We start from the raw sequence: 16,973 nt of genomic DNA on the forward strand, positions 1-16,973 counted from the left end.
ATTTTTAAAAAATTGTATTTTTAATTTTTTTAATTTTCTACAAGTCAATTTTTTTTTCTTATTTCTTTGCCGTAATTTACTAATTAACAAAAGTTCTAAAAATTATTAAATATCTGCTAAATTAATTTTCATGATTTTTTCTTATGCACGGAAAAAAGAAAACTCGAAAAATTACAGTATATAATGCAACGTGGCGCTTCGTGATGAAAACTGGAAAAATTACAGTTTCAGATTGTAATTATTACATATTTTGTAAGAATTACATTGTAGAATGTAATATTTACATTGAAAGCTTTGAATATAAAATTAAAAAATTGAATTTAGAAAAATGTTATTTCAAACTGTGACTTTTCTAGTTTTGATTACGACGGGACCGATTTTACATTTTATACTGTAATTTTTCGAGTTTTCTTTTTTCCGTGTGGCGAGAGTAAAGAAGGTGAGCCGAATAATGTGGGTAATGAAGGATTATTCAATAATAACAGAAAAATACATAAATTTAATCAAAGAATACATACTGTAAATAGCGTAAGCTTCATCCTGAAAGTAAGCTCCGCTTTCAACACTCGGAAAGCATTGTCCGACATTGAAAGGCCTGCTCGTGGAGCCCACCATGTCATAAATATTTCCATTAACCCTAAGCCCTCTGATACACCCCTTGAGTGTTTCCAGTTTGCCTACAACCTGATCTGGGAACGGCGTTCCGCTTTCAGGCAGCCCCCCAATGTACATCATAGTCTCCAAGCCGATCTTTTTGGGCACCTTGATCATTCTGGGCGTCTGGGAGTCAACGACCAGCGTCAACTTTCGCTCGTCATGATTAATGACAACGTGGTGCCAGTTTCCGTCGTTAAACGGACTCTTGAAAACAATTTCTTTCTTCATCTTGCTCTTCATTGCCAGCATCAGCTGCCCATCTTTGACAATCACCATCAAATACTGCTTCCTCTTGATCCCCGGAGTGATAAACAGTAGCCCATTCGGATAGTAAGTCCTGAAGTCAAACTCAATTACATATCTTTTCTCCCAGAACTTCTTGAAATTCAAGTACAGCTGAGTGTGGCTGTGTGACTTGTCCCCGAACTTGAGCGCTCCGGGTTCCAGCGAGTAGTAAGGAACCTTCTGACAGCCCTCGGGCTGTGTATTCAGCCCCCGAGACAGCGAAGCTGAGGGGGTGTAACTAGGAGGGTCCTTTCCCATCACCGGACCAGCCCTTCCCAGTAATGCGTGGTCAAACGCGACCGCTTCGTCGAATCTCACGACCTCGTCATTGAAAACCGCGTCCTTTATCGCTCCATACAGCGGAATGCTCGAGCCAATCATTTCGGTGTTGTTAATCAGCGCGGGAAGTCCTCCGAAAAACAGTCCGCCGAAATCGCGAGCTCTTACAGCAGCGCCAGAAGGAAGTTTGCCGCTTCCTTGATACGCGTCGTCGATTCTCAGCTCGATTTCCTTTCTCCTCTTGATAAATGAAACTGCGTGGTACTTTCCGTCGTTGTATGTGTTATTAGACTGGAGAACAACTTCGCCTTTTCCAGCATTGACTCTCACTTGGACGTGTCCCTCGACAATTGCGACAGAGTAGTAGATATTTTTATTAACATCTTCATTATCATTGATGATGTTAAACCGGTCTTCCTGGCCCTGGAAGGTCGACAGCAGCAAAGCGGCGTCAGGTTGCATTGTCCTGAAGGAGAAGCTAACTGCTGAGTGTATTTTCTTGAGCGGCCATGAGCGATGCTCCAGGTACCCGTCGCCGTAGAACCCGACGATTTTCAGCGCTTTGTTACCACAAGTCGGCTCGACACCATAGTATTGCTCGGCCATGGGGTCGTAGCCGTCTTGAATGATTATGTTCGCCATGCACCCCAAAAAGGAGACTTCTCTGGGCAATTCAAGCTGAGAAAGAGCCTTGAAACTAGGTGGAACGCCTCCAATATAATACTTGGCTTGCGACAAATCTGGAATGTCGTCTTTCTTGGGCTGGGGTGTCGGGGCTCCGATTCGTTTGTCGTTGTCGCCGTCACCGAGGCTCAAACTGCACTTCTCGATGTTCTTCCTCGGCTGGTACTGTCTGAAAGCGTCTACTTTCGTCCAGTTACCGGTGTTGTATCGGTAGGAAGAGGACATCTCCATGGAGATATTGTTTCCATACCCGATTTGCAGAATAACTCGGCCCTCACGCAGGAATATCATTATGAACTGCTCCGTCGAAGGGTTTACTGTCAGGAAAAGCAGAGCATTTTCGTCGTAAGTGCGGAAGTTCAAAGAAACACCGAATGTGTACTTGCTGTAGGGACCAGAATTAACGCGGTTCCTCACCGCGTAACCTTCACCGTTGAAACTGTACGCGAAGTCGTCGCGGATTGTTTCGACGCCTTCCACACAAGCCTTGCAAGCCTTGTCGGGTGCAGTTGTGATGAAGTTCCACAAGCCGAGAGGTTTTCCGTCGAAAATCACCTGATGGACGCATCCTGGCAGGCCGTTTTTTGAAAGCAGTTCTGCAGAATGTCTTTGTGTTCCTGGTGGAACGCCTCCGAGCCACACGCGGTCGCTTCTGCCGACATCTAGTCGTCCAAATTCGGGGTTAGTTGAGTTGATAACGGGCAAGAATTTTCCGCTAGTGGAAATTTGTTTGCGAACGCTTAGTTTTCCGGTGTGACGAATTCGGTCGGCTTCGATGCGGTACCAATTATTGTCATCTTGCGGGTCTCCACTTTCAAGAACTTCGGGGTGGACTAAGACACCAGTGTCGCCACCTACGTTCCAGAGGAACCGAACTTTGCTGTCGTAGAGCTCAAGAGCGATAAAGTCGTCGTTTTGAGAACTGGGCAAGTAGAAAAGAAGGCCATCTTTGCGGTGGTGGGTCACTGCGAAGGTTATCACGATGGAGGTGGTAGTCGAAGGCTGCAGATTCGCCGGTCGGTACGAACGAGTGCATTTTTTACTTTCAGCGGGCTTGAGAGATATGCGGATACCATCTGCGGTATTGCGGGCTTCTGTGATCTTGGCTTTCAAGTCTTTTAATTTGCTAGCGAGGGTAGTGTTCCATTTGTTGAATTCGTGTTGCCGTTTGGTAGAAGCATGAGCGAGACTAATAAGTTTAGCGTCAGCTTTTTTAATATTCGACTGCGCCTCGGTTAGCTTCTCACTGGCCAAGCTGATCTTGGAGTCGCCCTCACGCTTCAGCTCGTGAAGTTGCGGGTAAAGGTCGTTCGCAAGACCTTCTTTGTAGTCGTTAATCAGTTTTTCAGACTCACTGATTGTCTCGATTAGCTTTCTGTGCTCGGATTTTATTTCAACAAGACGTTCCTGGAGCTTGTTGCTCTCAGTCTGCAGCTCGCGGAGCTTTATGTTTATCTGATTGTCTTTCACTCCGGTGCTGTTCAAAGAGTCCTTTATGTCCACGACAATTTGTTTTTGCGCATCTAGCTGGGTTTTTGAGAAACCGAGTGAACCACGGAGTTCTTGGGCTTCCTCTAACTGGGAGGTTGATTTTTCTGACATTTCTGCGGCGCTGTCTAATAATGATTTGCCTTGAGGACCTTCCGGAAACACCTAAATTAAATAAATTAGTAATTTTCTATTTTTTTTTTTTTTTTAATTTAATTTAATGATTATAAATATTCAAATTTGAATTACTTACTTTGTAATAAACATTCCAAGCAGCATCTTTAGCCAAGGACGCAGACATTTTTGCAATTGACAAATAATCAAGAATGTTTTTATAGACTTGACTCGCTTTAAGTGGGTTTGCTGCATCATTCCGTGTTCTATCGAACAATCTATCAGCGCAAAATAAAAAATTCTTATGTAAATACATTTTACGGTATTAATTTATTATAAAAAACTTACGCAACATATTGGTCAACATAATCAGACAAATTTCTTGCGTGTTCAGCCGCTTTAGCAACGTATTTTTCTTGATACTCATAGTTAAGACGATACAATATTTCTTCTTTAATGTCCAACTTCTCGGACCATTGGTCCAACTTGCTTTTTAATTCAGGAAAGTCCTTTAAAAAATAAAAATTAATAATTTAATTAAAAGATTTGATAGAAAAAAAAAATAAAAATAAAATATTGAATTACTTGAAAGTTGTTTTGGCTGTCAACAATAAAACCTTCGGCCTCTTCGTTCAATTTACTGCCCTCATCAATCAACTCCGTGATATCTTTATCAATGATGATGGTGTTATCATTCTGATTTTTTATAATACTGTAATTTTTATTGATAGCGCGGAATAAATTATCGTATTCGAAAAGATTGTCCATCGTTTCGTCTATTTTTAAGTTTAGATCATCTATTTTTTTAAAGTACTTGGTAACATTATGCTTTAAATAATTAAAAGGTTTGGTAGCGTCAAGATGGGATTTTGATTCACCAATGTATTTTTTTGAATCGTCATTTATTTTATGACACTCTTTTAATTTCGGCGAAAAGTCAATACTTCGTAAATACTTAAGAATTGAGTCAGCTTCTCTGAGTACATTCTTAATTTCTACTGTCTTCAAATTATCGCCATAATTATTTAATTGCATAGTAGTCGCTTCCAGTAAAGCGCGTAAATTTTTAATCTCCACGTTCGCGCTAAAGATATTATTTTTTACATCTTCACACTTGGGTTTTAAATCCCACGATTTACTGCTAATGTTAACGATATTTTTGAACAATGATTCGACTTTGTGGAGCATTTTCTTGTATTCTGACCAAGGGATATTGTGCATACGCTGTCGTAATGATTTTTTCTCGTTTATTATATTAAACAGTTCAGTTGTGTTGGCGTCTATGAATGTTAGTTCGACCCATGGTGGTGGTATGTAGCCATTAGCGATGTGCGTTGTTTCGGTTATCAATAATTCTGACAGTAATGACATCTCATCTAATAATATTCCTGTGCAATTGTCGTTACATGCTGCAATTAGAAGAAATATCAATATTAGATTTAAATTAAAAAAAAATTTTTTTGTAGTAAAATTTTGAGAATTTTAAATTAATTGAATTTTATAAAATTAAATTATTAAATTTTATATATATATAAAATTAAATTATTGAATTTTATGAAATTAAATTATTGATAAAATTAAAAAATCCATATTTTAAAAAATTTAGTTTTTAATAAAAATTTAATAAACAAAAAAAAATAACAACTGGTAGATAGAAAATGAATTCTGAAAAATTAAACGATAATAATTATGGGTACATACATGTGCAGATATTATCAATAAACACATGACGAGAGGCAGTACACTGAGAACAATCTCTTCCAGTAGATCCAGGCCTGCAGTTACATTGTCCCGTTTGTTCGTCGCATTCATCACTGGCACTTCCCGCTGGGTTGCAGTTACACGGGCTACAAACTCCACCAGGGATATCAGGGTACCCATAGTACCCATAAGAACATTTTTCACATCTAACACCACTGTATCCTGTAACATTTATTCCCATCTCGTATTATATTCATCATATACTTTTACTTAACTTAGCTTTAAGCCCGTACTCGGTTAAAATCCTCCCATACTAAATATAATTTATTTACAAACAAATAAATTAACTAAAAATAATGTTTTACCTGGCTTACAATGACACACAGGTTCTTCATTTTTACGTATTTTGCAACCAACCGCGAATCTTTTATCTGTGTGCGGACAAGGGCATGATTTGCATCCATCGTAATCGGGGTTTCCGTAGAAACTTTCTTCACATTTTTCGCAATATTCACCGGCTGTATTTTCCCGACAATTCTAAAAGTAAATCATTTGTTGATTAAAAAAAGTTAATTTTTTTTTGAGTCTTTTAATTTGGACATGCTTACTCAATTAAAAGAAGACTAATTTCATTTGTAATTAACTTTTTACCTCAAAAACATTATCGCAATTATTATATTTATATTATTCATACACGACGATATTATTTTATTATCAATAAAAGTAAATTGGCTGTAAATTACTTGTCGTGTTTGTCAATTTCTCTTTTAATAGTAATCAACGTTTAATGATCGCATTAATATACTACAATTAGAAAAAAAAAATAAAAAATAAGTGTATTAACAAACTTACTAGACAATAACCGGTTTCAATATCGCATACATCTGATCTGCCACTGCATTGACAACGCTTAGCTTGGCCTATTAATTCGATAACACTTGTCGATGTAGTAGTTGTTAAATTGGCATTGTACCACCGGTAATAACCGACACTAGGATCCTGACACGATGTATTGTTGTACTCAGCAGGACACTCACAAACTTCAACGCCTATTGCCAGTGACGGAGAGTGCGTGGGTATTAATACAGCTGCATCCATTGAAGCTTCTAATAATCTGTTAATATAATGTAATATAAGTATTACATTTATTCAGTTGTTCTATTAGTATTAAGATAAATTAATTAAAAAAAATCAAAATACTTACATAGCTTCTTCAAAGTCCGAGTTATCGGAAGCTTTCACCAATATTGACTGGACATTCTGCAACGCAACCATCAGAACTTCTCGAGACACTTTGTAGTCGGGTCGATTTTGTAATTGCCAAAGTGATTCGTGTAATCTTTTATTTCAATTTTAAAAATATTTTATTATTTTTATAATATAAATTTTGAAATTCAAAAGTTTATTGAAAAGTTATTAATTACCGTATTTTATAATAATCATCGGTCGATGTTAATTGCTGGTAATATTCTAATACTATTTTATTATTGCCTTGGATTTGTACTAGTGGATAACGAAGACTAGATCTTAATGGTACTCCGCCTTCAGTGAATAATTTTAATTTTAAATAACCGTCGTAGGAAACAATCTGAAATATTTATTTGAATTTTTTTTTTATTATTTTAAAAATTATTTTTAAGGTACCTTAAAAATAAAAATCTGCAATGATTAATTTCTGTAAATTCATAAACAAGAAAAAATAAAAATTATATATTAATTTTTATTACGCTGTTATCCAAACTTAAAATATTGAACTGAATCTTGTAAATGATTATTATCTATATTATTAAGAGAATAAGAAAAATTTTGTGTCCAGGATCCCAAGCGTCACATAGAAAACTGTTGACTTTTAGGTAAATTTTATTTAACAAGAAGTCAAAAATTAATAATTGTCAACTTAAATTCAACAAAATATTACCAAAAAAATTTTTGTGCCGCTTGGGATAGTCATATGATAAAATCGGTTTTTTTTAGTGAAATTTAGTTTCATTGCAAAGGTTTTGACTGGGATTTGTGCCTTTTCAAAGTTTCATATCATTCTCACCGATAGTCAATTTATGATGATAAATATTTAGGATGCATTTGAAAATGCTCTATCTTTAAATACATAATTAAGAAATGACCTTGTATCTTGTCAACTATTGACATTTTTTAAAATATAAGCTCACCACGATATTACACTCATTGAAACCTCTCATTTGAGTACCCACATCAATTTTTCATATATTTATATATATTATACATATGTATATATGAAAAATATATCAAAATGCATGTGGGTACTCAAATGAAAGCTCTTGATGAGTGTAACATCGGGATGAGCTTATATTTTTAAAAACGTCAATAGTTAAAAAAGTACAGTGCAATTTAACAAGAGTCATTATTTAATAAAACAAAATTTTATTTATTTATAGTTCACAAGTCACGGAAGTCACATAGTAACTGCAAGGTTGCTAGTTAAGTATAAAATTAATTAATTAAAAATTTTTTTTAATGTTTAAAATAATTAATTAAATTAAGTATATCAACAAAAATCGTTTTTAATTGAATTTTCCAGGTAAAAGTTCCCTTAAGTGAACTCAAAAAATATTAGATGAATAAAGAAGAAAACATACTTTGTCACCAAGAAAAGATTGCGGAAGCTGCCAGTAGAGTGGATAATTGTAATAAAGATTAGCCGGCAACGTTACATCACCAGAAGTACCAGGTATAATCGATAGACCGTTCGTCAGATTTAGACCGCCATTCAAGGTCGGTAGAACCACTGAGTATCCGAAGTTGGCAACCTGATACATTAAACATATAATTATGAATTCAATATTTTAAAAAAATTTATCAATCAAGTAATCTGACTTGATGCCAGGACAGGACATATTAAATCATTCATAAGCACAAGCATGACTAGGGCATTTAATTCCTGGATCTAGTCGCACCGGACTTATAATAAAAATAATTATAATAATAATACATATAAGTAAAAAGTGTTGGCCTTGTGTCAAGTAACTTACGATGACATCATTGACAGAATCATCGATGCGTAGAGTTCGTGAGTGCGTGAGATGCCGAGAGCCCCAACTGAGACTCGCCTGTTGACACTTTGAGGTTCTTCCGAAGCAGAAACACTCTGTGCAGCCGTCGGTGTTGTCTTTCGAGAGACCAAAAGTGCCTTCCACGCACTTATTACACCGTCTTCCGTAAACATTTTTCTGTTGAATTCACAAAATTTATATTTAAGAGACTGATTAGAAATTTAAAGGATTCTAATATTTTTTACATAAAAAAAAAGTTACATGATAAATTGATAAAATGTGAAAATTTACTGGAAAAATAAAGAATAAAATTTTTTTGAAATGATCTTTTGGTTTTAAGAATTTTTTTTTTCTCAAGTGCCGATCCCATCTTTTTCTCGCGTCGCACTCACGGCGAGAAACGGTACTATCCTTGTTGCACTCGTGATGATAAAGCTAATTGCAGTTATATGTTTTTCTCTTAAACAAATGAGAATTTCGAAAAAAACGCTCAGCTATAAAATAGATAATTAAAAAATCTATTACGTAGCTGAGCGTTTTTTTCGAAAATCTTCTTTGTTTAGACGAGAAATGAAAAGCTGCAATCATAGGGACCGGCTCTTAAAGCCAAAAAGGCGTTTATAAAAAAAAATTGTAATTTAATTTTTTGCTTTAAAAGTTTAACGATTTGAACTTCTGGCTATAAAAATTGTAATTAAAAAAAGAATACTTTTGAGGCACCAAAACGTAGAAATTAAACAACAGTTCATCTATATGAAAATCTAACTGAATTAAATAATTTTTAGAGTTTTCAAAAATTATTAATTTTTATAGCTAGAAGTTTAAAACGTTAAATTTTCAAAGCAGAAAGTCAGAAATAATTAATAAAAAATTTTTTATACGCCCTTTTGGTATTTGCAGAGTAAAATTTAAAAAACAAGAAAATGGAAATAAAATTTCTGAATGAAAAAATTAAAAGATTTAAATTTAATAACCTTGCATGGACATTGTCCATTACGATCGCAATGACAGATCCCCTCGGGACATTGCAGAGTACCTCCTTGGTCGCAATTACACGGTTTGCATTTGGGGTAACCGTAATAACCGGGCGCACACCGGTCGCAGCGCAGCCCGTCGAACCCAGAACGACACGGACATTGTCCCGATAAATTGCATTGAGATTTTGTCGATCCCGGCGAACAGGCGCAAGGCTTGCAGCCTACACCTGGTACCAGTTCGTAAGAGTCGGGCCTGCAGCGGTCGCAGTGCTCGCCCCAGGTCAGACGTGGGCAGGCACACCGGCCTGTCTCTGGATCACATATGTGTCCTGCTTTCGTACACGGCTCGCAAGCTGAAATTTTTATCACTTTTATTATTTTTACTGTACAGATAAATAAATAACTGAAAAAAAAAGATTAAAAATGATGATAATTTAACCTTGACACCCGTTTTCGGAGAATCCGTAGTAGCCTGGGAGACAATTGTCGCAGTGTTTACCTCCGATTCCGAGACGGCAGTAACAATGGCCTGTATTGTGGTCGCATGTGATATTGTACGATCCTACGGGATGGCAGCTACATGCAGTACATCCTGTTCCGGTCAATAAACCCCAGTGTCCTATCTAAATATTTTATTAACAAAAAAATAATAAGATTTACCAAAAATTTTTTTAAGACAGAAAAAAATTTTTGATTTTAATTTTTGATTAAAAGAACTATTATAAAAATTTTACTTTATATATTTTTAAGATTTCTAAAAATAAAAATTTTTAAATTATATACAATTTTAAGGAATAAAAAAAGGAGTCGTTTGAATTTCTGAAGATTTTTAGAGTTTTTTTTGAGAAAAATTATTTAAAAAAAAAAATAAATTTATGAATTTTATACTGATCAAAAAATTTATTTTAACTATCTAACTATCGATGAATTCATTTGCTTGGAAACAGTTTTTTCATTTATTAAATATAAATAAATTTTTTTCAACATTTAATAAATTTTTGTTTGGAACAAAAGTAGATTTGTTAATTAGTTAATAAATTAAATTTAATAAGATTTATTAAATAATAAAAAATCTTTCTATCAGTCCAAAAGTGTTTGAAGGTGTTTTTACAAATAAATTCGCTAGATATCTTTTTCATTTTTCAGGGAAGCATGTCAATAAAAATCAATTGATGAATTTTAGACTGTACCTCACATTGATGACACTGTCTCCCCACAACATTCTGCTTGCATTTGCATTGCCCCGTCACGATATCACATCCTGAAGATACAGAACCAATCATATTACATCGGCATCCTAAGAAGAAAAAAAAATCATAATTTTATTATTTAAGAAAGAAAACAAGTAATGCAAAATATTGTAGCATCATCTCAATACTCTTATCGTTATTCAAATTCAGACACGCCTTCTGGCACTTGGCTCGCATATTACAATTAACGTTTAACGATCGCAAAACATAAACATCCATATATATATATCCACATACACACATATATATCGGGAAAAGTATTAAGTATTACATTGTATGTAAATGAACCAGACGACAAAGAGATAAAGCGATGCCGTGAATCAATTGATCAACGCCTCTATTTACAAACATATCTCGTACACAATAACAAAGGTGGTGAGTTTAATTACTGACACGATTAAACAGGTGTCTTTTTTCTAATACATCAATAAAGTCTCCAATTAATTAAACATCATCAACAATTAAATGTACAGGTTGATCATAATCGCACATTTTTTTTTATCATCGGTGATATTTTTTTATATTAAACTCCGATTACATAATTAGTTACGCATATATGAGCAAATATTTATTCTTCAGTAGCCCATGCTAGGCATAACTTTATTATACTCCATCAAGACTAGACATTTTGACACTTTGACACTTTGTGAAGAGCATTTTATTAAATCTAATCTTAATAACCGGCAATTTAATAGTCAAGTGTCGTCTGACATAATATCAGACTTTATACTTAAAAGCCTTAGCTTTATATTATAAAAACAATGTATGTTGTAAACTGTATAAAATGTATCATCACAAAATAACGGGATCAAAGACTAAATTTTTATTTACGTATGATAGTTCATAAAAAAATAAATTAGTTTATTTTTTGCAAATGGCCAAAAGCCGAAAGATAATGTGTCTAATGTAAGCCATTTAATGAAGCATCTGAGTTACAACAGAAATAAATAAGATTCCTTATAAATTATGCAGAGCTTATTTTACAGAACATTTGATCTTTATCAGTTAAATGATTAAACTATTTTCATTCTATAGATTTAACTGTTTAATCTTGTTTGTTTTTTTGCTTTTAAAATTTTTTTTTCTTCAACATTTTCCTGATCCGAGAACCCTATACACATACCTTGATGTTATTCGTTGAAGGAGTGTACTTGGACGCTAGTGATTAACCATTTTGAAGGTAGTATTACGCAGTAAGTGATACCTGACTGCTTTTCGATTTATTGATCGATAAATTGTAAGCTATTACAAGGAGAAGAGAGTTAACTCGAGGCATGGTCATCTTACAATATTAACTCTCAAGCTTTTAATTTAACATTTATCAGATGTTAATATTAATATTAATTTTAATTTTAATATACATTTTTTAACAAGTTTCTCATTATCTCCATCAAGATTTTACAATTATTTTTAATTTAAATTTCTCAGATTAATAATTTAAATGAAGAGATAAAAAACACGGTGAAAAATGAATAAAAATAGAGTTATTGCAAATTTAAAAGTGCATGGGCTAGGTGTTTTTTTAGTACCGTCATAATAATGAGTCACCGTGTGTATGATTTTATGACAAATGACTCTTTGATACTCGAGACGTTGCGATGCTTGCGATAAGAATGATCTGCAAGCAATTATTCATACTTGTTAACGTACTGTAAATTATTTGATGGAATTTCAATTTAAGTTTTTTATTAAATATGTTACGGAATAGATTACGGAACAGACAGAGCTCGTTTCGTTCAATAAATTAATAATGGCTGGTTTTTTAATTTTTAATAGATCGTAGTGCGAAGTTTTATTTTATTTTTAGCTCAATACATAAGTAATGAGCTAATAAGAGAGATACGGGTTTAAATATGTTATAAATATCTTCAGTTAGCAGTATCTGTATCGCGTAACGCTGATTTATAATTCATAATTTGCAACTAGTATACTACTATATGTTATGTATGTTATAATATGTAGTACGCATTTGATAGTTTGAGCGAGTTTGCAGAGACGAACAGTCGGCTATTCATGTGTGCCGTGATGCGGGAAATTAAAAGCTCCTGAGGCCGAATAACTCGGCAAATCGAGTATATAAGTATGCTTTTTTAAAATCTCTAATGTTTTTACGTCATCACTTACTCTGATATCTAATTCACGTTTTATTCAATTTCATTAGTCGGATTGAGGGTATAAATCATTGATGATAATAATCATAATCCCAACATTAATAATGTAGAAAATTTTAAATATTTTCACTCTAGAAATAGTTGGAAAATTTTATAAAATTCCATCTGTGTCTGTCGAGAAAATTTATTAAGTTAATAAAAAATTTTTTCATTTTTTACACGACTCATAATGCGAAGCAAGCAAACATAATTTTTATACTATTTTACTGATAATTCAATGATGATTAATTGACAAATTTTCAAAAATTTATTTAGTGTAATACAAATGAAAAAATTATTTAAATAAATTCAAAATTTTTAGCTTTTAAATGCTAAAAAAATTTCTAGAAAAAATTGAAGAGTTGTCTATAAATAATTCGAGGATTAATCATAAAATAAAATAATGCGGATTACTATTCGATATATGAGAACAAGAACACAATAATAATTTAAGAAAATGAAGCTTGATTCAAATTAATGAAAGTTTAAAAAAATCTGTTACTATCAATTAAAAATAATAATTTGAGTGACACATAAAATTGTTTCGTTATTCAAGAATCTCGTGGCTAATTGACTCTTCTAAGAAATAACGTGATCATTTTTATTATGTCAATTTCATTCTTTCCCAACAACAATATCTCAACGCTTAATTGATCATTATAAAATAAAACAATAAAAAATCCATGTGATAAACTTTTACAAATTAATTTATAATTTTTTTATGATATTAGTTTAAAAATTAAACGATTAAAGTAAAAGGCTCAATCAGGACTGAATATTATTGTAATCAGAAAGGACGGTAATGGTAAATAAGAGCCGGATGAGTATACCGGTGTGTTGCCACTTAAGTAAGCCCATACCAGGGAATGAAGACGACGGATAACACAAGGTGGAGGGTGAGAAGCAGGCAGGGAAAAAGTTTGATATTGTAACCAGCAATTCTCATCGCGTCACGTTATCTTTACGGTGTAAAACGACTGTGAGTACTTTCGTGGAATGAGACGTGAAGTAAACGATCAATGTCTATACTCTGTACGAATACATACGAAGAAGAGACTCAAGAGCACACTATAGCTTGGCACTGTTTATGTTAATGGTAATGGTAATGTTAAATATATTGAGTTAAGTCAGAATGTATGGAAAAAGCATATAAACGAGACGCGCCCTCGGGATGTAGGTGGACCGCGCACTCTTTATTCTCATGTTACATCTTTAAAAGATAACTAAATAACTTTAAACACTCTTCTCCGCGTACTTTACATTATATTGCTGAACACAAATGGAGTATCATTTTTTGACTACTGCATTTTATTTCGTTGCTCATCCACTCTCTGGTCTCCGCTTAACTTTGATAACGCGTTTAATTTCAATTTCAGTTAAGAATTAAATGAACAACAATTTTTTTTAATTGCGACAGATCCCAGATCCTCGCAATCGATGGTCACAAAAAATTATTAAAAGACAACTTGACGGCCGTTGTATATTTTTAGATGTCTTCACTTTGAAAGCTAATTACAGATACTTAATACTGCACGATGAAAAACGTAATAATATCAAATATATGACCAGTAATTACATTGAAAAAATTCACATACGTACTTTTATAGAGATGAAATTACCATTTGTAAATAGGCCTGGTAAATTAATATAATATTTAATTTTATATTCAATAAACACATTATCAACAACTTAAAAAAAAAAAAAAAAAAAAAAGATTAATTTTTTTCTAAATTTTTCTCCGTAAATAAAATAAAAAATATTGAATACTAAATTAGTATAATTTTGGTGAAAATGATTTACTAGACGCGATTACAAGACAAAAATTCTCAAAGTAAAAAATGAATATTAATTTATTATTACACAAAGCAAACCTGATATATTTTATCACCGATCACGATGAAAAATTACAACAATAATGATGTTGAACCAGTGGCTGGTCCCTAATTGGTACCTGATTTATGAGCTCACAGCCACTGGTTCTGTCATCAACGTCTTGTTCACGATCACCGTCTTAACATACATATTTTATTTATAAATGAAACTTTTATTATAATTTTAAAAATAAAAACGAGAAAGGTAAAAAGTATAACCCGACATTATTTTGTTCGCAGTACTTAATAACGATTATTTTTATGTCGCGTGTACCAACATCGTGGGACGTAAAAAACGTCATGGCGAATTCCGTAGCAAGTTGTATTTATTTTGCCACGAGCCGAGAAGTTAATTCGTATGGGTACAAGTACAAGTATAAGTATAAGAAAAGAATAACAAAAAAGAGTACTATATATACATTGCCAGTGGGTATTTAGCTTTTACATGTGCTGGGGAATCGGTAGCCTGGTCTCGTGGATTAAAGACCGACGATAAGAACCCTCAAGGAGCCGGTAACCACTCGATCTCCAACTTCTGCTTTGGCTTCCTCTCATCTCTATGTATATATCTCGTTATATATCTTTTAAATGTTTATAAATTCTCAAACTTCTGAGCTGAGTTTAGTTGAGTCTGCACTCGACCGCCGATAATATAACGAGTCTAGACTTTATTATTTTTATCAATCTTTTATTTATGTATCTTTTCATTTAATGCTTTTGTTTATTTTACTATTTTGTGTATTTTCTTACTGATGCAATAACAAACTCACTTTGTCGTTTTGAGAAGAGTGGCTCTTTGCTAAAATTAAAAACCAGCCAATCAAAAGACGTTTACTTTACTTTGAGATTTTATTTGAATATGATATCAAGAGTTTGAAAGCTCAGTTCTGCCTCCAGGGCTCTAACCAGTTCATGTACACCGATTATTGTTGTGTTATTCTCATCCCATCGATACTCAGCTCCATGGATTTTATAGTTATGACTTTTACAACCATACGCAATTGCGCTATCATTTATTTTATTTACATATCATATCGGTAGTTTATGATTATGTTTGTGATATTTTATTATTTTATTCAGTCAGTTTTTATTTTATTAAATAGGCATCAAAAAAGCTTCTGATCGATTTCTAGATTTTTTTTTATCAAATAAATTATAATAGAAAAAAAAATTATTTTTTTGGAAATTAAAAAAAACTATAAATGTATTTTTTTAACGTATTTTATATGCTAATTTTTATTTATAAAAAATCAAAAAATAGTTCAATTTTTACCGAATTCAATTCTTTGAAAAATATTCTTAAAAAAATTTTACTAATTTATAAAATATTGAAAATTGACTCATCAATTATTTTTCACAAAGGGGTTAAAATCTCGGCGTGGATCTTCAAAAGCAAATATAAAAATATATAACCAATGTGGGAAGACTTCCGGTACGCCTACAAGGATCTCAAAGTCACCATAGCGGGAGGATCTGTTCAGCTCGTTAAAGTCTCGTTCACGCGAGCTATGTCTTTACTTCATCTTTCTCTTCTTCTTCTTCTTCTTCTTCCTTTCTCTTTACTCTATTATATATAGGTAAACACAACACTTATTTTACTCTCTTTACATTTGAGAATTTTAACCCACGGCAACACGTGCCGGTTACAGCCGCAGCAGTCACTCAGTCTACGCTCTCACGATTCACCTTACCTTACATCTTTTACACATTACCTACATTCACATAATATCCACACCTATGCGTACATACATGTTGCTAAAATTCAACTTCAGGCCCAGTATTATATCTCGGTGTCGTATATTCAAATATTATCAGGAGGAAATGAAAGTGTAACTACATTTTGTGTAGACGTTAATCTCTTAGTATGTATATAGAAGACCACCCGAATACCCAAACGCTTGTTATGTATATTCGAATATATGTACACTGTTTTAATGGATGTTAAGATTTTTATCAACTCTCTGTAGTGTACCGTGGTCAACCTCTACATGATATCATCAGTTGTCACATTAATTTTACCTTTTATTACTTTTTATCGGTCAATTAAACTTTCAATTAGTTATATTTTTTTTTTTTTTTATTTGTAAATTAATATTTCCGCGAATTGGGGCATTTATTATTATCAGTAGTTACTTGCCTTGAGAAAATAATTTTCAATAAGTAAAATATCAATGTCTGGTAGATTGAACTTTAGTAAATGCATGGGAAGAATATTAGTTGAGATTACGATTAATGTGAGATCAGGATTAAATTATTATTTGTCCAAAAATTTGAGTTTTTATCAAATTTTAAAACTTTTATGTTTTTTTCTGCAAAATAAGTGGGACTAAGTAAAATAAAACATTAATTAGGTACAAATATTTACAATTCCTGGCTTCTACTGCCTCTTTTATTGAAGATTAATTACATAAATAAATACTCGCTTAAAAGAACTAAATTGAACGATTACAATTTTTTTTAATTGTTATATAATGATATAATTTAGATA

At 32.9% G+C, this 16,973-nt stretch overlaps 1 protein-coding gene across 1 annotated transcript in view; it reads right to left on the reverse strand.

The window, feature by feature from the left end:
- Positions 1–16,973, reverse strand: part of LOC123267014 (laminin subunit alpha-1) — an 86,139-nt gene that overhangs the window by 1,827 nt on the left and 67,339 nt on the right. Inside the window, exons 13-26 of the mRNA XM_044731488.1 lie at positions 10,405–10,511; positions 9,654–9,837; positions 9,212–9,567; positions 8,217–8,414; positions 7,824–7,994; positions 6,633–6,796; positions 6,413–6,547; positions 6,061–6,322; positions 5,574–5,745; positions 5,209–5,430; positions 4,093–4,916; positions 3,856–4,016; positions 3,647–3,785; positions 519–3,558 (exon numbers count right to left, since the gene is read on the reverse strand). Coding sequence (XP_044587423.1) covers positions 519–3,558; positions 3,647–3,785; positions 3,856–4,016; positions 4,093–4,916; positions 5,209–5,430; positions 5,574–5,745; positions 6,061–6,322; positions 6,413–6,547; positions 6,633–6,796; positions 7,824–7,994; positions 8,217–8,414; positions 9,212–9,567; positions 9,654–9,837; positions 10,405–10,511 — 6,135 coding nt within the window. The remainder of the gene's footprint in view (positions 1–518; positions 3,559–3,646; positions 3,786–3,855; positions 4,017–4,092; positions 4,917–5,208; positions 5,431–5,573; positions 5,746–6,060; positions 6,323–6,412; positions 6,548–6,632; positions 6,797–7,823; positions 7,995–8,216; positions 8,415–9,211; positions 9,568–9,653; positions 9,838–10,404; positions 10,512–16,973) is intronic.

The sequence above is a fragment of the Cotesia glomerata genome, linkage group LG1 (genome assembly GCF_020080835.1).
Source record: "Cotesia glomerata isolate CgM1 linkage group LG1, MPM_Cglom_v2.3, whole genome shotgun sequence".
NCBI classification, from domain to species: domain Eukaryota; kingdom Metazoa; phylum Arthropoda; class Insecta; order Hymenoptera; family Braconidae; genus Cotesia; species Cotesia glomerata.